The 27441-nt window shown below is 43.6% G+C and overlaps 2 protein-coding genes across 2 annotated transcripts in view; one reads left to right on the top strand and one right to left on the bottom strand.

The window, feature by feature from the left end:
• IL36G (interleukin 36 gamma) overlaps positions 1-27441 on the bottom strand; it is a 165976-nt gene that overhangs the window by 83588 nt on the left and 54947 nt on the right. The window contains exon 2 of the mRNA XM_086700597.1: positions 6465-6618. The gene's annotated coding sequence lies outside the window, so the exon portion shown is untranslated. The remainder of the gene's footprint in view (positions 1-6464; positions 6619-27441) is intronic.
• IL1B (interleukin 1 beta) lies at positions 17351-24466 on the top strand. The gene is made up of 7 exons (XM_025927137.2): positions 17351-17415; positions 17835-17896; positions 18434-18482; positions 20354-20558; positions 21101-21262; positions 22506-22636; positions 23655-24466. Exons 2-7 carry the CDS (start codon positions 17844-17846, stop codon positions 23862-23864), a joined length of 810 nt encoding a protein of 269 aa, XP_025782922.2. The 5' UTR covers positions 17351-17415; positions 17835-17843; the 3' UTR covers positions 23865-24466.

The following is a 27441-nucleotide window of genomic DNA, read 5'->3' as shown; positions in this document are numbered from 1 at the left end:
TCTTAAAAAAGGGAATAACATTCATTCCTTCATTCAACAAAAGTCACTGGTACTTGCCAAAGGGCAGGTCCCACATAGGCTCTGGCTCCACATGACTGCATCTGTTCTAGAAATATCACTCTGGCTGTAGGAGAACAGGTTGGAGGGTCACAAAACTAGAAGCAGGGAGACTACTGAGGAAGTGAGCTGGAGGTTGTCATCTGGACTGGGGAGCAACAGAAGCAGAGGATGTAAATGCATGGAGATATGAGTACTTGGGAAGTAAAAGGAACCAAGCATGGTGGTTATTAGATATGAGGTTGGAGTGGTGAAGAAAATAAAGGGCTCAAGGTGATGCTCTAGGTATCTGGGGGGATGGTGAGACTTTCACAGGCTAGGAACCAAACAGGAGGGTAGGAAGTGGACAATAGTTGCAGTTTGGCATAGTTAAGGGGTTAACAGAAGAAGACTAGATAGGAGACCGGGAAAGGAGTGGCCAAAGGAAACCATAGTGGTATTGCAGAAACTGGGGCAGGAGGGGATTGTGGCTTAAGAAGAAAATGATCAGTAGTGTGAAATGATGCTGCCAGTCAAGGTGTTGTTTTTTTTGTTGTTGTTGTTTTTTGTTTTTTGTTTGTTTGTTTGTTTGTTTTTTAGGGGAAAAAAGGCTCAAAGTGATCAATGACTGTGGGGACAAGGATGGCCTTCATCAGAGAAGTTTTGATCCAGTGGAGGGAGGAAGCAAATGTGTTGAGGGCTGAGGAGTAGGAGGAAAAACAAGTGAAGGCACTTTTTGAAGAGAAACAAAGCAGTTTTGTTTTGTTTTGTTTTGTTTTGTTTTGATTTAAATAAGCAAGGCATGAGAGGCTCTAGTGAGAAGGAGCCAGTAGAGAGTAAAAGGTTGAACATGAGGGAGAGGGAGATCCCAAAACAGCAAGATCCTTGAGAAGACGGGTGTTCCATTTCAACCCTAATTGGGTGTACTTCAATTCAATTCTAGCAGTAACCACCCAGAGTTAGTGCAGACTCCACAAGTTAAAGGACATGGTCCCCAGTAAGACTGTCCTGACCTTAGGTGCCAGTGGCACTTCAAGGGCCCCCAGGGCACACATACTTCCGACTGACTGGCTATAAATTCAGAAGATCCCAAGACTCCCTTGGGTTTTATAATTCGTTAGAAAGAGTTACAAAATTCAGGAAAGTGCTGTTATCATTACTATTTTATTACATAGGATACAAATCAGGGGGACCAGCCAAATGCCAAGACACAGAGGGAAAGGTCTGGGAGGGAACAGAGAGCTTCCCTGCTCTCTCCATGTGGAGTCAGGATGCATCAGACTCCCAGCACATGGTTGTGTTCAACAACAAGGAGGCTTCTCCAAGCTCAGCATCTAGAGTTTTTCTGGGATTTCATTATGGAAGCATGTTTGATTAAATCATTGGCCACGTGACTGAAGTCAATCTTCAGTCCCCCTCTCCTGGCCTCCCAGGAGGCTGGGAGGAAGAGTTGACTGGTATCATCGTGTGGCTCAAAGCCCCAATCTTCTAATCACGTGATTGATATTTCTGGACACTAGCTTCCATCCTGACGTTATCTAGGGGCTCTGCCAAGAGTCAGAAACTTCAAGGGTTTCAAAAATTCCTTAACAGGTATCTAGGGAAAAAACAAGATAAACTCTTTATCATACAGCAGTGGGTCAGGAGGTTCCAGGCCTGGGTGGAAGGATAAAAAACCTCTCCCACTCCAGTAATAAGAGAACAGATTGCTGGGTTGGGTGGGATGCAGGCTGGAAGCATGATAGGAAATGCTGGAGGAGCTCTCCTGGGGGTGTCTATTTTCAAGGACTAAGTATGAGGGGGAGAGGTGGGATCAGGATTTGAGGTCAATGGTGAGAATTTGAAATCATTGCTGTGAGAGCTTTGTAGGACTGACAGACAATGTGAGAGCCCATGCATCCAGGTGGCACTCATCCGTGAGGCTAGGTGGTTGTCTTCAACAGCCTCCAGCAGCCCCAATAGAGATGCAGAAGAAACAGACCATCAATACAACTAGGCCTGGGGTTTTGCCTAGGAAGTATTAGGGAAGAAAAAGGTAACGGCTGCTGAGAAGACCAGCAAGAAAATGGTTGAACAGCTGGAGCACAGAAACTAAACTGGCTGAATAAGGAAGCAAAAGCAAAAAGAGAGATAGAGAGGGAGGATATCTGTGGTCTAGTGGTCCTGATAAGGGTGAATAATTGGCACTTTGAGAGTATGGGAGTGAGAAACAGGAAGGCTGTGGTCAGAAAGAAGGATGTCTGTGTGTATGATTGCCTACATGGAGTCTTTCCAAGAGGTGCACACCCTTGGGGGTGGCAAAAAGGGGTGCCTCTTCTCAGCACCTCCTATTAATTTCTTGTACTCAAGATAAGTTCCCTGAAGAGAGGTACCTATATTTAATTCATCTTTGTATTCCTAGTAATACTAAAAATACTATATGGAAGGCAATTATACTTTTTGGGAACAGAGGATGCTGGAAAATTCATGGTGAGCTCACTGCAGGGGGCTCCATTTGGACAGCAGCCTCAAGGAACTAATGAAACAAAGAGACAGTGACGCTGACTGGGGAACAAGATTCCCCCTCCCTACTACAACCCCAGACCAAGTGAGCTCTTTATGAATGAATGTTGCCAGTTAACACTTTCCAGTCTTAATGCACACGTACACACACATAACCAGTGATCCCTGTTGGATTATCACTACTATCAGAGATTTGATTGTCAACAGTGAAAAGGAGGCCACTCTCATTAGGAAGAGAAGAAAGAAGGAGGAAAGGAGGCAAACTAGTATTTCCTGTGTGTTGACCATGGTCCCTCTCTGTTAGATGCTTTCACATACGGGACCGTGTTTATCTTTATAACAACCCTGAGAGATAGGTCTTCATTTTAAACATAAGGACATCAGGCCAGGAAGATGAATGACTTTCAGTGATAAGGCTATGAGGGCAGAGGCTAATTCTCTTTGGTCTTTTTGACTCACCCACTGACTATCTCCTAGAACCCAACATTCAGTGATAATTCCACCCATTAGTTGAGTGCTCATCACAAGCAAGGTGTCATAGGAGGGGAGGGAGTTGATTTTGTCATGGCTCTCTAGGAGCTTAAAGACCAGAGGGGAAGGTCACATGTGTTGTTTGCTTATTTTCAGGATTGCTTTCTTTTGACTAGCACTTAGAAGAAGTAAGAGCAGGGGAGCCTGGGTGGCTCAATTGACTAAGAGCCCGACTTTGGCTCAGGTCATGACCTCATGGTTCGTGGGTTCAAGCCCCACATTGGGCTCCCTGCTGTCAGTGCAGAGCCCACTTTGGATCCTCTGTCTCCCTCTCTCTGACTCTCCCCTACATGTTCTCTCTCTCTAAAATAAGTACACATTAAAAAAAGAAGAAGAAGAAGAAGAAGGGCAAATTTCCCTGTCCAGCAAACAAAGAGAGACTGAGGTGAATCCTACAGTAGGAGAAAATAGTGTCTCCTGGGGAGCCTGGGTGGCTCAGTCGGTTAAGGATCCGATTTCGGCTCAGGTCATGATCTCACAGTCCGTGAGTTCGAGCCCCGTGTCGGGTTCTGTGCTGACAGCTCAGAGCCTGGAGCCTGCTTCGGATTCTGTGTCTCCTTCTCTCTAACCCTCTCCCGTTCATGCTCTTTCTCTATCTCAAAAATAAATAAAAAAAATTTTTTTAATTTAAATAAATAAATAAAATAGTGTCACCTAAGAAATCAATCTCAGGAAAGAGGGAGTCCAGGAACTTACCAAAGTTCACAAAATCTGGCTGATTCCTGAGATCTGGTTGTCCACAAGATAATGTAAGAGCTAAGTGATCTGACAGTCGAACAATCTGCGTTAAAGCCAGCAAGACTGCTGTGGGTTCAGAGAAAACATTGTGGTCTTATTCCCCTTTCCCTTCATCTCCACTCATACCGACCTAGTCCCCTTGTCCACGGAGCCATTTGTAGTAAGATAATCAGGCAGGGGCCAGGACTAGTTGAGCAAGTTCCTGAAGAATGTGGCCCTTGGCTGAGATTTCAGTCCTGGGCTTCCCCAGGAGCACAGTGTAACATCCTGCCCTCTCTTTTACTGAACACCCCTGTGGGGAAAACTCCAGGCGGAAATTGGGCACCTACATGGGAGTCTGCAACTTCCCCAATCTGTGGCTTGACCCTCGGCTAGACTCATTCCTCATCTGCAAACTGACTTCGGTAGCTCAATAGGAGAGATCCGAGCAAGAGTTCTTGGGTGCCTCAAGACCACGTGGAGTAGAACCCTGTTGGGCAAGGTCATTCTCTGAACTGAACAAGCAATTTCAGATGGAACTCCCAAGAGGAAGTAAGAAGTGAGAAAGGGCAGGGAACCTACCCACTCAGCCAGAGCAGGCAAATCCACCAGGCAGGAGCCAGGGACACAAACCGCCCACCCAAAGGCACTGAACTGAATGACTCTAATATTTCAGGGCCTGCATCCTTTGGAAAATCTGGGGTGAAACCTAAGACAGGAGCCAGCTGGCTCATTTGACCAATCTCCACTCAAAAGTTCTTAATCCTCCACCCTGGCCTGGGACACAAGAGGAACAAGGCAGCAGGGGTATGCTCCAATTGTGGCCACAGGCTAGTGGAGCAGTCTGCCAGCAAACAACAGATGAGAGATCATTTCAGACAGCAAGAAGCAAATACACAGGAGTAATGTGCTAATGAGTAGCTAGAACTTTTTATTTTGGTGTAGAGTCCCATTCGTTTATTTTTGGTTTTGTTTCCCTTAACTGAGGAGACATATCCATAAATATACTGCCGAAGCCCATAGCTAAGAGACCACTACCTGTTTCCTTTGAGGAGCTTTATGGCTTTGGGTCCCACATTTAGGTCTTTAATCCATGTTGAGTTCATTTTTGTGTATGGTGTAATAAAATGGTCCAGCTTCATTCTTTTGCATGTAGCCGCCCAGTTTTATAAAAAATGTGGTATCTATTATATATATTTAAAATATCATAAATGTATATGTTTATTATATATAATATACATGATGAAATATTACTCAGCCATAAAAAAGAATGAGATCTTGCCATTTGCAACAACAAGGATTGACACAGAGGATACTATGCTAAGTGAAATAAGTCAGAAAGAGAAAGACGAATTCTATATGATGTCATTTATGTTCATATGTGGAATCTAAAAAATAAAACAAACAAAAAATGGAAACAGACTTGTAAATACAGAGAACTAACTGGCTGCCAGAAGGAAAGGGGTTGTGGGGCTGGGTGAAATAGATGAAGGGGATTAAGAGGTACAAACTTCCAGGTATAAAATAAGTTAAGTCACCCATGGGGGAAGGGAAGGGGAAAAAAATAGTTACAAACAGAGAGGGAGAGAGGCAAACCATAAGAGACTCTTAAATACAGAAAACAAACTGAGGGTTGATGTGGGGGAGCCGGGGAGAGGGGAAAATGGGTGATGGGCATTGAGGAGGGCACTTGTTGGAATGAGCACTGGGTGTTATACGTGAGCGATTAATCACGGGAATCTACTCCCAAAACCAAGAGCACACTCTATACACTGTACGTTAGCCAATTTGACAATAAATTATATTCTAAAAATATTAAATAGATAGATAGGTAGATAGATAGATAGATAGATAGATAGATAGATAGATAGATAGATAGATAGATAAAGTCACAAGGATGGAAAGTACAGCATAGGGTTCATGGTAATATTAAAAAACATTGTATGGTGATAGGTGGTAACTACACTTACCACAGTGAGCATTACATAATGTATAGAATTGTCAGATCACTGTGTCGTACCCCTGAAACTAATAACACTGTATGCTGCCTATACATACCATCGTAATTAAAAAAAAAAAAAAAAAAAAGATGGCTGGAACTGGAGACAGAGGATGAGACTTGGGGGTCAAAGGAGATCTTGATGAGAAAAACATAAACCAACTTGCCCTCAGTTAGGGGCAAGACTGACAAGTCAAGAAACAGACAGAAAGCCTGTGTGCCAGGTGTGGTAAGCAAGAGGAAGAGGGCTGAGAGATTAAAGAAAGTGCTATCAGGGCTGGCTGTGTGAGCCTCGGAAGGGCCTCAGAGAAGGAGACCCCACCTAAACTAACTAATGACGTCGCAATGGGGCATGCTGAGGTCATGGACTTCTGCCCCAAACTCGGAGACATGGGGGTAGCCTATCCCCTAAAGAGGGGCACCTAGGGTCCATCACAAACATAGCTATGAACCCCATGCTCCCTAGTCCACAAGCATCCTGCAACCAGAGACGTGGACAGGCCCCAGCAGGAGGCAAACAATACCAGCCACCTGGACTAGCCAAGAGTGAACCATCCAGGCACTCAAAGCCCTCCCATTATTCCCCAATGCACTCACAGAACCACTCCTCTTCAGATCATGTCTGGATGTAGAGACCCCAGTAACCATTTCCTTAGGCCTCCCTTTGCACAGTACAAACCTGCCAGATGCCCTGCTGAAGCAGACATCCAGGGAGAGGGAAGGTGAAGGTGGGCTCCTGGATGGGGGAAGGCCAGTGGTGAGGATTCTGCACGGGCAGACAAAATTTCCCTTCTTCTCTTCTAGGTTTGTTAGCTGGTCTAATAATTAAATTGCTGTAAGACAGATTAACAGGAGAAAAGCAAATTTAATTTCATTTCCATAGAGGCCCCATAAAAATATGAGACCCAAAGCAGTCAAGCAATGGAGCCATTCTGAGCTAGGGAAAAGGCTAGGGGCCTGGGGCTTCAGAGGGAAGGAGGACAATTTGCAGGCAGATAAGATGTGTGGTAATCAGATGTTTGTCCTCTGAAGCAGAAAAGTCTTACAGATAAAACTTATCTCTGGTAATAGCCCTCTTTCTGGTACAGGCCCCTTATCTAAATTATTTTAGGTAGTTTAGGTATTTTAGGGAGAGGTAATAAGCTGGGTTTTGAGTCTGATTGCCTTCAGCTCAAGATAATCCACATGCCAAAGTAGTACATTTTGAATAACACATTCTATTTCAATTCATTAACCACTTACAACATGCCCAGGTTTCACAGGGGTCAAATATGCCTTATGCCTAATTATGAGGACAGAAATGCATCCCCAGCGATCACCTTCTAAGAGTCCCAAGGACACTGTCTCAGAATCTCCCTCCGACTTCCACCTCAGTTTGCCACACTCACACTGCTGTTGGTGACATTCACTCATTCATTCATTCATTCAAGTCAATCAAATTGTACTGAGCACCGGCTACCTGCTAGGCGCTGCTCTAGTGTCTGGGGATACTACAGTGAGCAAAGGCACCCAGCCCCTGACCTTGGGGACCATTCATGAGGTGGCTGCACTGCTGGGCACACAATGCCTCCTAACTGCTCCTGTCCTATCAGCTCTGGAGAAGGTATATTGCCCTCCCCTAAATCTCTGAGACCAACTTCCTGCCTTCAATGAGGCTTTTCTGAAGGCTTGAGGATGAACGAAGGGGAGTAAAATTGCCACGCACAGTGTGGCTACCTCCAGGCCCACAGTCCAGGGCCTCCTTCCTTGCCTCACTCGTAGAGTCTCTCAGTGTGGTAGGAACCAGCTCACCCCCACTTCCCCTGCCCCTACCCCCCACGATGGGTTCCAGGCAGGTCCAAGGCTCAGAGTCCTCACCCCAGCTGCCAGATGCCTAAGATTGACCCCATACGCACCAGGGCCCTCCTCCTGCCCCAGCTTGCCTTCTCCCCAGGATGTCTGACAGTAGGTATCCATCCCTTTCAGGGCTCCAAGCCAGAGAGCAACAATGACCACATGGAGACCCCAGTCCACAGCCCAGTTTGCCAAGGTCAGCCCACTTCTTTCTTACAGTCCCTGGTCCAAAGTGAGGAGACACTCACCACTCACCTCATGCCTTTCCTGGTGCTTTCAGGTCCTTACTTTGCTCTGCAGTGAACAATCCCTCCAACATGAACCCACAATTTCCCAAACACCATCTCAGTGTGTAGCCCAGAGCACTCTCAGTTCACCGAGAGCCAAACCATGTTTCTCCCCCTCCTCTGACCTGGCCATGTCCCTAAGCGCACGTAGAGGAAAGGGCAGATGACCCCTCCATGGCAGCTTATACACCTCACAACACCTGCCATATTCTGCCTTAAATCGTAGGCATTTGCAAAAATTCTTTGAGGACAAGTACCATGGCTTGTATAGTTTTGTTCTCCTTCCTCTGTGCACCCATGGCACACATGCACCACAAACACAACTTACATGGTGCTTGGTGGGATGAATGATGGAAGTCATTCCAAAAGCTATTTACCCTGACTTGTCATCACCTCTGATTTCATCTTTCTGGATCTCCCACATTCCCAGAGTAATTGGGAAAAGTCCTCAAGAAACACCTGAAAATTGCCTTTTGGGTAAAATGGGAGTGTCTCTCCAGAAATGTACCTCCCAGGCATTTGTGATGAAACATGGAACAGAACACCATCTCTTCCTGGTAATAGTGACAGCTCCTGTCACCTCCCTGTCCCAGAAGACTTCATAAAGAGCTCAGGATTCCCCAGAAAAGTAGATGGACACCGTTCTGACTCAAGCCAGGGTAGCAAGGTGTTCACTGTGCCTTTGCAGAAGGAACTAAACTTTTCCAGGAGGACAACATCCCTGATCAGGCCCAGATCAGGCCGACCTGCTGTCTCTGCTTATCAACAAGGCTGCTGACTGAGGAGTTCATTCTGAGACGGACATTGTGCTTCTGGTGAGTCTCTGTTTTTAATCCAGGATATTCTTTTCTAAGGAAGTACTTTCTTGTCAGAGGAAGCTAGCTCAAGATGGAAGCCATGAGAGTGGCAGCATGATCACTCCTGGCTTTCATTCATTTGGTCAGCCAACATTCGGGAAGCACTGTCATGTGCAAGGCATGGAAATGAGAGCTATAATCCAAGCCCTGCAACAGGTATGTTAATAGTAAGGGAGATGAGCAAATAAAGCATGATGACGGAGGTTTGCGGAGGGTGTTAGAGGCTCACGGCACAGAGGAAGGACACCCACCATTTAGCTTGGGAAGGGGCATGTTATGGAGGAGGTAAAGTATGAACTGAGTCTTGAAGGATTAGACGATGGACAAACTACAAAGAGGAGACGGAGGTTCCAGGTTGTGCGAAAGCACAGAGGCTAGAAAGAATATTGCATTCAAGGGACTACAAATAGTTTGGGAAGGTTAAAGTGTGGGGTAGGAGAGGAGAGCAGAGGATTTCATGGTGGACCTTGCTTGGCATGCTCCGGTGCTTGGACTCATTCACAAAGGAGATAGGGAGCCAGTGATGAAATGTGAGCAAGGACTTGATGTCACCAGATTTGCTTTGTGGAGATATATATCCCTGTGGCTGGTGTACAAGGAATGAATGGATGGATGGAGCTTCCATGGCAGCAATCAAACCAATTAGGAGATGATTTAAATGCCCTAGGTAAGAAGGGAGAAGGGTTTGAATTGACAATGGAGTATGAAGATGGGAGAAATCTACAGATCCCAGGCAGTCAGGAAGTGCTCAAAAAAAAGACCTATTCAAACAGCTGATGGTGGTTGATGAATGAATGGATGGGTGAGTCCTTGGGTTGCAGTGACTGGGATACTTTCTGGTGAAATGGTTCATCCAGTGAGAAAGGCAATGGGGCAGGGGGGTAGTGAAGGGCTTCTCCATTGTACTTTAAATGTTTGTATTATTTGAAACTCTGAAAATGAGCATGTATATTAACAAAAAGCCTGAGAAGGATGTTTTGTAAATCACTACTAGTTCTAACATACAACTTTCTGCTTGCACGTCATCAGTTAACTTTGATAGATCATTTCTAGAACTATCATATCAAACATCCTCCCTTGTGAAAACCTACTTTGAAAAATGGGTCATGTGAGGCAGCCTCATAGATTTATTACTACATGCTGGAAGATTTTCCAACCCTCTAATGCCACGGAGAAAAAGGAAACCCAAGTCAGAGGTTGGTGAATTCTGGAATACCTATCCATTATATTGGAGTTTGGGCAGAATGTTTATAATACCTTTATACAATCAGACTTCCTCATTCCACATTGCTTACTAACTAGGAGAGATCAACCACCTAGAATCTGGGCCCCAGACTGGACCATTGAACCCAACAAATCCTGAGTGGCTTGACTAGGAACTTCCTATTTCCAGAAGATAGAAAACTCAGTTACAGCCAACAAGAAGGTAGTGATTGGAGAAGCGAAATTAACTGAATCCTGGAAGGAAATGGCCAAATCACCTTCAATTATGTAATAACCAGCAAGTAGAATACACACACCCCAGGCAGTTTAGGAGAGAAGAATTTCGTCATAATTTTAGGAGCAAAGTATTTGTAAGCATTATTTTTTTTTAAGCTGATGATTCCAAGGGTAGTAATCCTAAAGGGATTTTTTTTTTTTTTGAGGTGCTATAACAAAGTCTTGAGGAGATAGGAAAGGACAAAAGAAATCAAACAACAGAGCTGACAGGAGCAGGTGAGAAAGTGAAAAGGAATAAGGAAGAAACTCAGAAAAGGGAAGAGAGAGAAATAAACACCCAGTTCGCAAGGTCCCAGGGCGACCCTGAGAGAAGGAGAAAGAAGATAATTCACGTAACATGTCACAGCCAGGTGGGATAAGGAGGGAGGACAAGGGAACAGAGCTTACCCTAATCCTAAAAGGACAGTGTGGAAACATTTATGGGCAGAGTTGCCAAGATTCATGAATCTGCCAATGTCATTTAGAAGATAATTGGATCATTGAGAAAGAGGTCTGTGCACTGTGGACAGCACAAGATGGGATTAAAAAAAAAATATGTGTGACAATTAACACAGTGATTCGGCTCAGTGATTTAAAAAAAAAAAAAAAAGAATCTGGTTTAGGTTCAACTAAACCATGTTTGAGTCATGGTTCCAGCATTTACTAGTTGTGTGATCTTAGATAAGTTATCTCTGTCAGCCTGTTTTCACATAGGTGAAATGGGTCATACTATCTGCCTTAAAGTTTATTATAAAGACTAAATAAGACAATGAAAAGAAGCACCTGGTACGTAATAGTTGCTCAACAAAGGACGGGTGGTTTTTTTTTAAAGTATTATTTCTAAGTTTACATCTGAGAAAAATGATTTAATACAATGGTATAAGACAGGGGCTTGCATCCTATGACCTGAAAGATAAATCCAGTTAAGCTCATTCATTTACATGTTTTCTATGGCTGCTTTCTCACAATAATGGGAGACTTAAGTAGTTGCAACAGAGACCCTAAGACCCACAAAACCTAAAATATTTACTAACTGGCTCTTTATAGACAATGTTTCCAGACTCCTAGTATAAGCGGCACTAGAGCCCGGTGTTTGGGGCTGACTGTCTTACACCCATTATGTGCAATAAAAGATACAGAGTAGAAAAATGCCTGGCATCCACCTTACCTACCAAAAGGGCTTTTGCTACTGAATCCAAAGGAAAGACAAGTTTCCATTGGCCTCTCAGAGGTGGAATAATGACTCAGTCAACAGAGAGAAGCCTCTGCAGACCATATATTCACCAGACCCAGTGGCCTGCCTATATATTTGAGTCCTCCTTGTTCTAGACCAAGCAGGGAAATGGCCCATCCCTGGAATCTGCCTGTCTGCCCTGAGTACCTGGATCCAAGAGTGGGGCAGGCCCAATGGAGATGATGCTATACAAGGAAGAGCAGAGGTCTCAAAACTAAAATCACACTCTCCCAATCTGAATTAATCACTGAAACAGAAAGAAAAGGAGAGAAGTATCCATGGAGACTGGCATGGCTACACAGGACACTGTAAATACTTTCAGACACCAGAAAGACCCATGGAAATGGTGGAAAGAAATGACAGACTCTTTTTTTTTTAATGCTTATTTATTTTTGAGAGGGGGGAGGGACAGAGAGAGGGAGACAGAGGATCCAAAGCAGGCTCTGCGCTGACGGCATACCATGAGATCATGGCCTGAGCCGAAGTTGGACGCTCAACTGACTGAGCCACTCAGGTGCCCCCAAAATGACAGACTCTTAAGAATATTGGAAGTCAATGCCAAGGATGAGATGGGACTTGGCAAAAATGGTGGGGACAGTCATGCCTTAATGCTGTTCTGCACAAGAGAGTCAATAAGAAAGAAATGGCCCATAGCAGAGAGTAGATACTACAATTAAACATGATAATATAAGAACTAACCCATGATTATTTGGGTTGTCTTCCTGTTCAAAATGATTAAAGACCATTGGGTGAGGCCAGGCTTGATAAGAGAGGCGAGAGGCTTAATATCAGACATAAGGTGGCACCAAAGCACCCACTCTGACTAAATGCCAGTCTCCTGTCTTGGAAAGATGACCAGCACAGAGGGCAACGTGCAGTTGGTAAGGGCTTGAATGACTCAAGAGATGAATCTTCCCACTACATCCTGGCATTGCCAACTCCCCACTTCTGCTTGTTCCATTTTCGTGGGCCTGCATTGCCATCTACACCACCGTCACTCTTCTAGGTCCTCCCCCAGTGCAACTATTTCTGTAGTAAGAAGTTTTCCGTTTATTAGGGACTTGAAGGAAGTTCTGTGGCCTGACTAGTCTTCTTGGAGAGACAGGGTTTGATACACGTATTGTGCAATATGCCTGTCTGACACAATAAGAGGTTTCACTTCCTAAGATGGTCAGGATGCTGCCAGGTTTGGGGTCCAGGCTATGGGGCTGGGATGAGACATGGCAGAACTGTAGAAACTACTACGTCAAGGGGCATTGCCCCATGGCTCCAAAAATTTCCCTTGAGCAAAAAAGAATGGGAACTCATGCAACCTGGATGCTAGAAGATAGAGAAGTAGATTTGAGACTCCCGACCTCAATCTCAAGTCCTTAGAAATAGAATGGTTTAACTCACAAATGACGCTTGAGTCTCTTGCAGACCTCCCTTTCTGTCACTGGCTTTCACCCTCCTTCACTCAGCTTCTAATCACATCAACAGGCTGAAGGCATCTCTGTGTTCTCTGTCAAGAGAGCCCACAGAGCTATCAGACCACCAGGTCCTGCTGACCCCAGCATAAAGACTCTGAGGAAGGTAGTAATTCCTTCAGTGAAGTTTGGGGACCAGTGTTAATTTGTAGAGTGAAGACTGTAGAAGCAAAACAGGAATGTCCATCAGGTTCCCTAGACAGGACCTCTAGCGTGTCTGCAAAAACAGCCATTCAATTTTATGAGGGTTCAGAGTTGAGAACTGACTATTGCTTACCAAACTCACAAGAAATTGATGCACTGAACAGGAGGCAGCTTTTAGATTCCCTGTGGAACATACAACTGACCAAGGACAGCATTCTTGTGACCACATTCCTGATATCAAGGTATTAGGAACCTAATTAAGATTCAGAAGGCTGCTCGGTGAGCCAGTTTGCTGAGCGATCCTTGCCCCACAGTAAGGTCTATTTCCCTCCTACCTGGAAAAGTCAGGAACTCTCTCCTACGGACAACATAGAGCAAGCACAGTACCTGGCACATAGCAGGCACATACTTATTTGAGGGAAAACTGTCAAATTCCTGCGCACCCATGCAGGCAGCAAATTTTCCTGTCTCAATTTGCATGCTAGGCACTGTGCTAGACCCAGCTTTAAGAGTTCACAGCTTCCTGGGGCACCTGGCTGGCTCAGTCAGTTGAGTGTCTGACTTCGGCTCAGGTCAGGATCTCATAGTTTGCGAGTTTGAGCCCCACGTCAGGCTCTGTGCTGACAGCTCAGAGCCTGGAGCCTGCTTTGAATTCTGTGTCTCCTTCTTTCTCTGTCTCTCCCCGCTCACACTCTGTCTCTCTGTCGCTCTCCCAAAAGTAAATAAACCTTAAAAAAAATTAAGATTAAAAAAATTAAAAAAAAAGAGTTCACAGTTTCCTAAGGGAACCACATAAGCCAGCAAGGTTTCAATTCAGTGCCATAATAAGTGGGGAAGGCCCCATTCCTAGATTCCATGCATAGTTTATGACCTGTCATTCAATCATTCTACAAATGTGAGGGCTACCCTGGGCAGGCATTCTGCTGGTCTCTGAGTTAAACAAAGTTTGATAAAGAAAAAAGAATCCCATTTACAATAGTATCAAAAACAATAAAATAAATAGGAATAATTTAACCAAGAAGGTGAAAGATCTGTACACTGAAAACTTGAAACATTGATGAAAGAAACTGAAGAAAACCCAAATAAGTGGAAAGATATCCCATGTTTGTGAATTGGAATAATTAATACATTAAATGTCCATACTACTTAAAGCTATCTATATATTCAATGCAACAACTATTAAAAATCTAGTGGCATATTTTACAGAAATGGAAAAAAAAATCCTAAAATCTGTAGGGAACCACAAAAGACCCTGAATAGCCAAAGCAACCTTGAAAAAGAACAAAGCTGTAGGCATCACACTTCCCAATTTCAAACTAAACTACAAAGCCATAGTAACCAAAACAGTATGGTACTGGCATAAAAAGATACATAGAACAAAGGAATAGAATTGAGAGTCCAGACATAAGCCCATGCATACGTGGTCAGCTAATATTTAACAAGGGAGTCAAGAATACTCAGTGTTGGGGCGCCTGGGTGGCGCAGTCGGTTAAGCGTCCGACTTCAGCCAGGTCACGATCTCGCGGTCCGTGAGTTCGAGCCCCGCGTCGGGCTCTGGGCTGATGGCTCAGAGCCTGGAGCCTGTTTCCTATTCTGTGTCTCCCTCTCTCTCTGCCCCTCCCCCGTTCATGCTCTGTCTCTCTCTGTCCCAAAAATAAATAAACGTTGAAAAAAAAAAAAAATTTAAGAATACTCAGTGTAAAAAAGATAGTCTTTCTAATACATGGTGTTGGGAAAACTGGATATTCACATGCAAAAGAATGAAAATTAGAGGCCCCTAACTTGCACCATTTACAAAAATTAACTCAAAATAGATTAAAAACTTAAAAATAAGACCTGAAACTGTAAAGCTCCTACAAGAAAACATAGGGGGAAAGCTCCTTGGCACTATTCTTGACAATGGTTTTGTGGATGTGACACCAAGAACACAAGCAACAAAAGCAAAAACAAACAAGGGGGACTATGTCACGCTGAGAAGCTTTTGCACAGCAAAATAAACAATCAAAACAAAAAGGCAACCTCCAGAATAGGAGAAGGTATCTGCCATATTACAGGTAAGGGATTCATATCCAAAATTTATAAGGAACACCTATAATTCAATAGCAAAAATAAACAAATAAATAATCCAATTAAAAAATGGGCAGAGGACCTCAATAGACATTTTTCCAACAAAGAAATTCAAATGGCCAACAGCTACATGAAAAGATGCCTAACACCACTAATCATCAGGGAAATTCAAATCAAAAGCAGAAGAGATACCACTGAGGATGTAGAGAAAAGGGAACCCTAGAGCATTGTTGGTGGGAATGTAAATTGGTACAGCCACTATGGAAAACAATATAGAGGTTACTCAAAAAGTTAAAGATAGAACTACCACATGATCCAGGATTTCCACTTCTAGGTATATAGCTAAATGAAATGAAATCACTATCTCACGCATCTGCGCTCACAAATTCATTGCAGCTTTATTCACAACAGCCAAGACACGGAAACAACATATGTGTCAACCAACATATGAATGGGTCAAAGATATTTTATATAACACACACACACACACACACACACACACACACACACACACACACAGAGGAATATTATTCAGCCATAAAAAATAAGGAAATCCTGCCAATTGTGACCATATGGATGGACCTTGAGGGCATTACACTAAGTTAAATAAGTCAGACAGAAAAAGACAAATACTTTATTATTCCCCCTATATGTGGAATCTTGGAGGAAGAGGAGAAAAAGAATAAGGAGGGGGAAGAGGAGGAGGAAGTAGAGGAGGAGGAGAAGAAGGCAAACTCATAGAAACAGAGAAAAGAATGGGGAGAGTGTGTTTGGTCAAAGGATACAAACTTCAAGTTATAAGATGAATAAGTTCTAGGAATCTAATATACAACAGGTGACTCTTGTTAACTATTCCATATCATATACCTGTACTTGAAAATTGCTCTCAGGGTAGATCTTAAATGTTCTCACCAAAAAGGATACATACACATAATTATATGAGGTGATGGATGTGTTGATTAACCTTAGTGGTAATCTTTTTGCAACATATATGTATAGCAAACTGTTGTGTTGTACGTCTTAAACTTACACAGTGTTATTTTTGAATTATATCTCAATAGATCTGGGGGGAAAAACAGTCTAATAACTCTTGGAGATACCAAGACATATAGTTGCAGCTAGATAGTCTTATAAAAACAATAGTCCAAGGGCACCTGGGTGGCTCAGTCGGTTAAGCGTCTGACTTCCACTCAGGTCATGATCTTGGGTTTGTGAGCTCGAGCCCCACATCAGGCTGTCTGCTGTCAGCACAGAGCCCACTTTGGATCCTCTGTCTGTCTCTCTCTGTGCCCCTCCCCTCCTCATTCTCATTCTCTCTCTCCCCCCAAATAAATAAATAAATAAATAAATAAATAAATAAATAAATAAACTTTAAAAAAATAGTCCACATTTCAGAGTTAACAGAAAAATTATTTTAAGCAGAAAACATCTTATCTGCATTTTAAGGAGGAATTGTGCTCCTGAAAGCTTGACTTATTCATAATCTTTTCAAATACATTCTCAATCCAGGCTCATGCACTGTTCATCAAGCATTGATACTGATTACATTTGTAACTGGCTAGGGTACCAGCACCTGTTCTGAAAGGGTTGCATGAGCTTGTCTCCAAGGTTCCCCCAGCCCCATCAGGAGCCTAACCCCTGCATAAATATATTTTTTTGGCCCCATCCTAGGAGGTCAACTGTCTCCCCAGAGGCTCCTATAATGGACCCTGAGCTCCCAAAGTAGAAAACAGCACCCTCAATACAGACTGGGAGGGTTACTGTCATTTCTTTTTACCCCTTAATCCATCTCCAAGTGGGAAGCCTCCTAAATTTAAGTACAATGCATGAGTGAGGAAGCATGTTTGCGTATGTATCCCTATGTCCTCCACTTTGCCCCCAGAGATCCCAAATTAAAACATTATTCTAACCTAGGAAAATCCTGTATTTTAATATTGACACCATTCATGTAATTGTTATCAGGAAAACAATACATATTTGCATAATGACACATTTACAAAGATGTGTCATCATTTGCTACCATTTGCCTTTCCATGGCCTAGAGAATTATTTCATTTTATCTTCTCCCAGAAGTTCCCATCAATTCTTTTTTTAAAAAACTTGATTGTGAAATTAGTTAACCAAAGGGGAAATTTCTCAGCTCTCTACTTCTGCTTTTAAAGAATATAAAAGAATGAGATTGAAATTGGCAGAGAGCAGATCTCTCGAGGCACAGCAGCCCACTCCGGGATTCTATTCTCTCCAGTCAGTCTTCATTACTCAGGTACAACTTGAACTAACTCTTCTTTATGACTCGATCCTAATCAAGTCTCTCTGTCCCTCTCTCCCTTCCTCTCTGCCTAAGGGCTGGGTTTTCTATAAAGATACCACACATACTACTATGGTTATGATTTGTGAAATATTCTGAGAGTGGGCACTGCTTATGTAGCAGCGGACATCTGAGAGATCAGTGTCAAAGCCTCTGCTCCAGATCTAACGAATACGCTCCTGGTTTGGGTTTGGATTAGCAACTGTTTCCTCTGGACCCAAAGGAAGGCTCTTTCACACACTCACTCATTCATTCAAAGGCTGTTTCTCTGCATGCCTTCCATGTTGCAGGCGCTAAGGGAAATTCACATAAGAAGGCAGCCCTCGTGGGGACTGGCCTGGCAAGAAGTTACTCATTTTCTCCTCTTTACCCAGGTTTCTGAAATGGCCATGGCAGCAGTACCTGAACTCACCAGTGAAATGATGGCTTACTACAGGTCAGTGGGGAGACTGAGACTAGCAATGTGAGCAGGGTTCCTCTTTCAAGAGTGGAGTGTTATCTGTGCTTGGAGACCAGATTTGTCCCCCAAACTGCCTCTTCCAGTGGCAAGTGGGGTTCCAAGTGAACCTGGTTTAAAGACATATTTCCCACTACAAGTCCAGCCTTGGGACTGCATAGGACATCCAGATGCTGTTGCTACAGGGGCTTCCTGCAGATGACAAACAGGAAAAAAAGATTCCAAGTGTACAGTACAGGGGACTCCTTGGCAAAGTTTGGCTTGATGGAGAGGAAAAGTTCAGATGTTAACTGGGCTGGAAGTTAGGTCTCAGGCTCCAACAGAGAGTACAAAGGATATCTGCCCCGCCTCCCATGCTGCCCGTGTATATTAGCATAAAACTTGCCAACAGCTTTCAGTAGCTTTAAGAGACATGCTATTTGCAGTTTCCTATTAACAGTGGAGACTGTTTGCAGGGAAGGGAAAACAAAACGTGTCTGGGAGACTAACTGAGCAATCTCTCTGTTTTTATTACAGTGATGAGAATGACCTGTTCTTTGAGGCTGATGGCCCCGAAAAGATGAAGGTGAGACCGTGGGCCAAGCTCACAACTCCTGGAGGGACTCAGACATGAGAAAGGCTCCAGGAAAAGGGTTCTGGGCCACCTTGTTCCTGTGGCATTTTGTGATGGAAGGACTTTCACCTCTTCCAGTGAGGCAGATGCAGATGGCACGATATCGCTCCCACAGTCACTCACTGAGGCTTGGCGATGGTGGCCATGTTCATGGAGGGCGAGGAGGAATGGCTGTGGGGATAAAGTTTGCTATCTCTTGTTTGGAAGGTGGCCCAGGCTCCAGTGCAAATTTAATTCTCCTTTTAAGAGAGGGTTCGGCCTACATTAGTCACTGAAGTCCTTGGGAGTTCATGTACATCTGCCCCCTTTAAAGGTAGAATAGCTTTTTGCTCCCTGGGATAGAGCTGGTGACAATAAGATGTGGATGATGTAAACAAAAAGATGAATTGGGAGTTGAAAGAAAATCATTCACTTGCTATCTGACCTCAAGCCATTTCACCCACTGGACCTCTGAAATATAAGGGGCATGCACTACATGATCTCTTAGCTCTTGGCCTCCTGTAACCTTCAGTCTTGAAATACTGTCAGTGATCGCTAAGTTTATCCCAGGAAATTGGTGTTTCTCTGACTCTCACCTTTACTGAGAGCCATTTTGACGTTCAGGATGTCCCTTCTTTTCTGTACAAGGCCTAATAACTTTCCAAGGTGCCATCAACCCAGCCAGGTCAATCGCACAGATTAGCAAGCAGCCACTTTTCTCTGACTTTTTTTTTTCTTCTTCAGTTCATGGCAGCTTCCTCTAGCCTAATAAGTCAGTCCCTATTGCTGTTCAAAGCCTATTTCTCTAAATGCTTTAAAACCAGTAACTGGTTTACTCCAGCCCTGAGGGGAGGTGGTGGGGGTTGGGGTGCTTCTCTGGCTGGCTTTTTCCCTGCTGTTCCTTCCACAGCCTGTCTCTCCCTCTGCCTCATCTGGAGCCTCAGCTCTGAGCAGGAACTTCTCTCACTCAGCTTTCCTCTGTGCTGTTAGAGGCCTCTTTAACTGTTGAGCATTCAAACCATTATCGAGCCACCAGGGCAACCTCACTTAAGCCCTCATGCAGTTTTGCGGTTTCTCTGAATAACGGGAAAGTGGGAACGTATTTCACACATAGTAACCACTTGTAAAGTATTTGTAGAATGCTTATAAAACAGTGTTTAGAAAAAAATAAAGAACTTGTATAGGATAATTAAAAACCTGTTGAATGAACATAGATGAATAGAAAATGTTATGATCATCATTGCCATGAAAAATTAAATATACAGTGTTAGAGCATTAGGGACCCAAGAGGACACAGTTGAAGAAGGTATAAATTTACGGCCAGGTGGAGTAGTTTGTGAAGAAGATAAATGAGGTAGACATGGGTTTTATTCTAAAAGAATACCATCTAGGCCATCAGAAAGCCCACAGTACTGGTTTGGGTTCTGTCTCTAACTCACCATGGGTAAACCACTTAACCTCTATATGCTTCAGAGAGAAGAGAGTTTATCTTTTTTTTTTTTTTTTTAATTTTTTTTTTCAACATTTATTTATTTTTGGGACGGAGAGAGGCAGAGCATGAACGGGGGAGGGGCAGAGAGAGAGGGAGACACAGAATCGGAAACAGGCTCCAGGCTCTGAGCCATCAGCCCAGAGCCTGACGCGGGGCTCGAACTCAGGGACCGCGAGATCGTGACCTGGCTGAAGTCGGACGCTTAACCGACTGCGCCACCCAGGCGCCCCTGAGAAGAGAGTTTATCATTAGAAGCTCAGTTCTCTCTAAGGCCCCTTCTACTTCTCTGATGTCAAAATGGGAGCTCTCTGGCCCAACCACCTTAACATACTCTTCCTGGGTCTCTCCACAGGGCTGCCTCCAAAACCTGAGCCACAGTTTTCTGGGAGATGAGGGCATCCAGTTGCAAATCTCCCACCAGCCCGACAACAAGAGTCTTAGGCATGCCGTGTCGGTCATTGTGGCTATGGAGAAACTGAAGAAGATATCTGTTCCCTGCTCACAACCCCTCCAGGATGAGGACCTGAAGAGCCTCTTTTGCTGCATCTTTGAAGAAGGTACTTAATGAGAACCAAGGGCAGACAGGAGATCTCTGGTCATGTCCTTTTCAGAGTCCATAACTCAACAGACAACTAACCTACCCTAAAGCTAAAGTCCTTCAAATGTAGAAGGGCCAGCAATGAGAGAAAAACAGAGAAGCCTAGAAACTAAATGAATTTAGTTGAAACTATTCTTAACACAAAAGCGCCATAACTATTCACATTTGCCAGTTACTCTACCATTCTCAGAGGTTTTCATCTGCACTACCTCCTGCAAGTCTCACACTGTCCCTGTTGGGCTAGTGTTATGGCCGTTGCCATTTTACGTGAGTAGCTCTATTGTTAGTCTGCAGCCGGCAATGGAACTGCAGCCCAAATCTACATCTCATGATGCCAAGTCCAGAGTTCTCGCACACCCCAACTTCCTCCCCACCAGTTATAATCGAAGTCCAGCTACACATGCTCAGATGTCCTCCAAAACACCAAATTCTGCTGCCTTACATCATCTGGCCTGCCTTTCCAATTTTCCTCCTAAACAGCATATATGCTCCACATTTCAGAACCCATCATCTGTGACACGTGGGATGACAGTTTTGTGTGTGATGCGGCCATACAGTCACAGGACTACACGTTCCGAGACATAAGCCAAAAGAGACTGGTGCTGTCTGGCTCATACGAGCTTCGGGCTCTCCACCTCAATGGACAGAATATGAACCAACAAGGTAACTGGGGACGTTTTGATTCTTTTCTTTGCCTCCTGACCCTGTGCTAACTCTCCACATTTTTAACGAAGTAGTACAATAAGGCAAATTATGACCTAAGTGGAAAAATGTATAATGTATAACAGGTAAACATTTGTGTTTTGGTCCTAGCAAGGACACCAGATTGATTCCCTTAGCATGTTCATTTTTTAGCAAGAGATGAGACTGAGAAATTAGAATGCTCAAGCACACCCAGGACCACTGTCCAGCCAAGTCTTTGAATGATAGTGTAATGTCAATGCTTCCATTAGAAAGGGGTCATTTGATGGACATGACCTAACTGCCTGTGGGTTCCTTTTTCCTGTCGTTGAGGTTGAAACTAGGATGGTGAAGAGATACTGTGTCCATCCGCATTCCCAACCCTGCCCCCTTAACCCAAACATCCTTCCCGCCCAATACCAGATGGTTCCTTGTAGGGAAATTTTACTGGCAAGCAGGAGCTTATCTCTCTCTACTGTAGCCAGCAAATGTTTCAAGTCTGGAGAGCCCATTAGTTGTGGGAATCCGCCTGGCACCTCACCACTGTGGCTGAACCCTGTATGCAAAAGGGCAGCCAAGGGAGCAGCTGAAAGGAGCAGGCTGTTCCCTTCCAAGGCTGCTGACCTTGGAGAGAGGCATCCCAGCCAGGCCGGGACGAACCTGTTTCTTCAGAACTGGGTTGTGAGCATGACCTCAAGGCCCCCAAATGAGATGGTGGTGACTAAGGAAGATTAAAATGAACGTCTTTTTGGAGCCACTTTTCCCAGCTAAGCCTCACCTCTCCCAAGTTCTTCCCACTTGTTGCTCCAGGTTCCTGAAACAGATCTGTGCCTGATTTCTTTCGGGAGCCCTGATCTACCTCTTTTCTTGCCTTACACATTGATCAAATTGTTCTGCCCGTACGGATGGGCACACCAGTGGCCAGTCACAAAATGGCTTCCTTCTTTCAGCGTTTAAAAATCAGACCCCCTAATTCTTCATTGCCACAGTGATGAGGCTCTAAGAAACCCCTGCAGACCTTCTTTCTAGAAAATATGAATCAAGCAACTAACCCTGCTACTGTCTGTGACAAGCCAAGTTATCCTGTCTGTTAGGCCATAAGAATCTTAGTGTGGGTTCCCACAGAAGATGTTAATTGTATGAGTCCTGGGCTCGAGGTCCAGTTGTTGGGCCAGCCCTGCATGGCTGTGCGTTCCTGACCACAAGGCCCCTTTCCGTTCTCTAGTGGTGTTCCGCATGAGCTTTGTACATGGGGAGGAAAACAGTAAGAAGATACCAGTGGTGTTGTGCATCAAGAAAAATAATCTGTACCTGTCCTGTGTGATGAAAGACGGGAAACCCACCCTACAGCTGGAGGTGAGTACCAGGGGCTGAAGGCTTCCTAGGCTTCACTGAAGCACATTTAGCCCTCATTTATTTCCAAAACAACCACCTTTTTTGCTCAGAAAATCTGGGAGCGTATCTACTTGGTGATTTTGCATAAATGCAAATACATTTAATGTAACTACCAAATGCATGAAACTTTCACTCCCACCATGGAAAATTAAGTCATTTTGCTGATGTTATTATGTCCTGCCATTGTGACCACCCAACAGATTATACAGTGTTAGGGTTAGAAGGCTTATAACATTGTTAGGGCGACTCCATTTGATAAATGACACCTTAGGAAATGAATCAATTCAAGGGAGCTGTCACCTGTCATCTCCACTCTCAAAATCACCTGCCACCCCACCCCCCTAGCCAGCTTTGCCAGCAAAAGTTTCAATTCTAAGTTGAAGTCATTCTAACCAGACCATAGAGAAAAATACAGCAAAAGTCCCTGGAAACTAGGTAGTCCTACAAGTTTTCACCTAATGTTCACTTTTTAATAAAATTCTCACTTATAGGGGCGCCTGGGTGGCTCAGTCGGTTAAGCGTCCGACTTCGGCTCAGGTCATGATCTCACAGCTCGTGAGTTCGAGCCCCACGTCGGGCTGTGTGCTGACAGCTCAGAGCCTAGAGCCTGCTTCAGATTCTGCATCTCCCTCTCTCTCTAGCCCTCCTCCGCTCATGCTCTGTCTCTCTGTGTCTCAAAAATAAACAAACGTTAAAAAAAATTGTTTTTTTTTAATTCTCACTTATATTATGCTCCCTACCTTTGATATTAAGTTTCAGAAAAGAGAAAAAGCTCTTTTAGTCACTACACACAAAGTTGGTATCACAAAGATAAATCAGGAGTCTGGATCCTGGTCCTATGACTCATCAGTTTCCTCTCTAGCTGAACAAGAGAATAATTTTACCTGAGTGTTTCCTCTCTAGCTGAACAAGAGAATAATTTTACCTGAGTGTCTTTGTCCCTTCCCTCATAAAAATTCTTATTTCTGTTTTGCTGCAGATGTTAGACCCCAAAGTTTACCCAAAGAAGAAGATGGAAAAGCGATTTGTCTTCAACAAGACAGAAATCAAGGGCAATGTGGAATTTGAGTCTTCCCAGTTCCCCAACTGGTACATCAGCACCTCTCAAGCAGAAGAAATGCCTGTCTTCCTAGGAAATACCAAAGGTGGTCAGGATATAACTGACTTCATCATGGAAAGTGCTTCCTAAAGAGACCTGTACCCTAAAGAGAGTCCAAATGTGCTCAATAACCCCTGCTGGCTGGCGGAAGGGGAATAGAAGGGCTTAAACGTGGCCTCAGGCTGAACTTCACTATTATCTAATCAATGCACAGCTGTCTTCCTTAAATCACTGCTAAGAAGATCTGTCCGCCAGCCAGGAGGAATAACCCCTTCTTCCCAGGGCCAATCCTCAGGTCCCCTCTACTGAGCCAGGTCACCTTTATCTCTTCTACTCACTCAAAGCCACCCTGGCAGAAACCATTACACTTTAGGTTCAAAGAAACCCTCTGTCCTTTGTGCCCAGCCTCTGATGAACAACCTCTTAACTATTTATTTATTTATTTATTGATGGGTTAGTCTATTTAATTTAAGTCAAGAGGGCCAAGAAGCATCAGTGTCTGTGAAAAGAGCCCAGCCTTCAATATCTATGAAATTAATTTAATTTGCACTAGTGTGCCATCTTTATACCAAGTCCTTTCACCAAGGCTGAAAAATGTATAAGCTCAGATTGTTTACAGAGGAATATTTATGAATGATTAAGTATGATCACTCTGCTTCAATGATTCTGAAATAAATTTTACTGAAAAAATATTTTTTTTTCTATGTGGTAATTGCCTTTTCTGGGATCTGATCCAGAAGAGTAAAGATAAATGGGGCCATGAGAGTTCTCCTTGGGAAGCTGTAAGCCCAATCCTCATCCCTGAGCGTGGCAAAATACCTAGGAACATCACCGGCCAGCAAAGACAAGCCTCCCTATCCCTCCCCTTCATTTCCATTTTTCAAGAAAAGGATATGTGGTACACAAGTTTCATCTGAAGAACAGGATCAGCTGAAGTAAGGGAGGAAGGGTTGGTGGTAACAGCCACCAACAATTTCTCTACTCATTTATTCAACAAACATGTATTAGGGAAATGCTATGTACTAAGAGCTACAGAAACAAGACAGGTAAGGCATTTCTAGTTAGATAGGAGAGGCAGATATATACAAGCAAAAATAAGGCAACCTGGCAAAGAGAGGTAAGCTAAAGTATGAAAGGAGCAGCCAGGAGGAGTGACAACATCCGCTGTGAAGGACAGAGGGTCAAGGAGGACCGACCTATGAGTCAAGCCTAAAAGAATGAGCAGGATTCCTTGTACAGAAAAGAAGGGAAAGGGTACTCTCGGTAGTGGGACCAGTATCATCAAAAGCATGGAGTGAAGAATAAAGAATGAATGATGCAAAGAGTAAACTTTCAGAATTGCAGAAGTCACCAGCAGCAAAGTCAAAACACCAAAACAACCTAGGGAAAAAATACTTGTAACTGTATCTCACACAAAGGGATAATTTGTTTAATATATAAAGAGTTCCCTCAAAAGCATTAGAAAAAACATGAACATAAATCCAACAAAACAATAGGCAAAAATCTAACAAAACAATGTATTAACAGGCAGTCCACAGAAAAGGAAATACTATTAGATCTTGGACAGAGTAAAACATGCTCAACATAACTTATAAAAAAATTGAATTAACAGTACTTTGAGATAACAGTGTTATCCTATCAGATTACCAAAAATCAAAGTTTAACAAGATACCCTGTTGGGAAGACTGGGGAAACCCCCACTCTAAGATACTACAGGTGGGAGTATAAATTGGTACAACTCATATAGAGGAAAATTTGATAATAACTATGAAAATTACAAATAAACAACCCCTTTGGCCCAGCAATTTCATTCATGGGGATTTATCCTACAGGTGGAACTATACCCATGTGAAATGATACATGATCAAAATTACTCATTTCACATCACTTGTAAAAGCAAAAGATTGGAAATAACCCAAGTGTCTATCAATGGGAGCCTGGCTAAATGAATTATGAGACATCGATACAATAGGATGCCATTCTATATGCATTCTATAATGCAGCTATAAAAGAATCACAAAGCATTCCACACCAATATGTTGACTACAGTATAGCATTAATAAACTCTTGTCATATATTGTATTTAATGTAACTGGCAATAAAGCAGCAGAGGAAAGGGTCTACATCTGCAGGCAGCCTGACCTAGAATGAAGCAAAGCCTTCCTAAGCTCACTCTTGTATGGAAAAGCAAAGGACTGTCGTCCAGAGGTGCTTTGAAGGGACAAAAAATACACTAGTGCCAGCTGTAGGCACCTTCCAATGTTCTGAAAAATCACTGATTTCTGCCAAACACCACAGCCTGAGACTGAGCATCTGAGCATGGGAGACAATCATCCACAATCCCTCAGTGAGAGAGAGAGAGAGAGAGAGAGAGAGAGAGAGAGAGAGAGAGAAGAAGCATTGGCTCAGTTGTGATCATGTGATGTTCGGCATCACATACTACTCGTATTGCAAGACATTGCTCGTTTATCAAGATAAAATTTATTAGAAATGTTTGCTCATCTTCAGAATACTTGCAGAACAAGCTAGGGCACAGGAGCTAGATGGAGGCCCTACGACCTGGCAAGAGCTCCTTCTCCCAACTCTGTCTGCTTCATAACTGCAGTGCAAAGGATGGGAAGGTACCCAAGTGGTGCTCATTCCCCAGTACATGATAGAGCTGGTGGGAGGCTGGTGGCCAGGGAAGAAAGCAGAAGTACCCCTGGGATCCCCAGCAGTGATACTGTCCCCTTTCCTTGGTTGATTGATACAATCCCACCCACCTCTCTCAGGTCCAAAGGGAGAACATGCCAGAAAGAATGACAAACTTGAAGCCATTGAACCTCATAGGAAGCCAGATTCCAAATCAACTATATGAGTGCAAACTGGTACAGCCATTTGGGAAAGAAACTTGGCCATGTCTAATTTATTTTTTTAATATTTATTTATTTATTTTGAGAGACCGAGAGAGAGTAGGGGAGGGGCAGAGAGAGGGAGAGAGAATTCCAAGGCCACTCTGCACTGCCAGTGCAGAGCCCCATGCAGAGCTGGCACTCACAAACGCTGAGACCATGACCTGAGCCAAAATTAAGAGTCACTCCCTTAACCGACTGAGCCACCCAGGCGCCCCATGTCTACTTTATTTTTAACATGACTTATGACTCAGCAATTCCACTGTTTGGTGCCTTCCCCAAACAATTTCAAGGATGTTTATTTTAGAATTGTTTATAAAAAGTTCAACAAAGTAAACTGGAAACAACCTAAACGCCCACTGGTAAGGAAAAGGTTAAATAAACCATGCTAAGTTTAAAAAAAATTTTAATAGTGCTGAAATGGAAAGAGATTCAGACAAGTCATCAAGAGGAAAAGTCAAACTGCAAAATCGTTAGCACAGGATGATACTATTTACATAAAAAAGCACTGCACATCCAAAATGCATGGCCATGTGCTTCTAAGAGTATGTAAGGCAGAGAACTCTAGAAGGGTACTGACTAGACTAAAAATAGTGGTTACTTGGAGTAGGATAAGGTGGGGGTGGAGCAGGAGGGGAGGTCGTTAAGAGGAACTTTAGCTTTATGCTTGAATTTTTTACAAGAAGAATGTATTTGTGAATTACTTACATAATTTTTTTCAATCCTCTACATTAAAATGTTCAAAAGACATGGGTTTCAATTCTCGGAACCGAGCC

Source organism: Puma concolor, chromosome A3, assembly GCF_028749965.1.
Source record: "Puma concolor isolate L17-30 chromosome A3, mPumCon1.1.hap2, whole genome shotgun sequence".
NCBI classification, from domain to species: Eukaryota; Metazoa; Chordata; class Mammalia; order Carnivora; family Felidae; genus Puma; species Puma concolor.
This window is presented reverse-complemented; position numbering and strand designations above follow the sequence as displayed.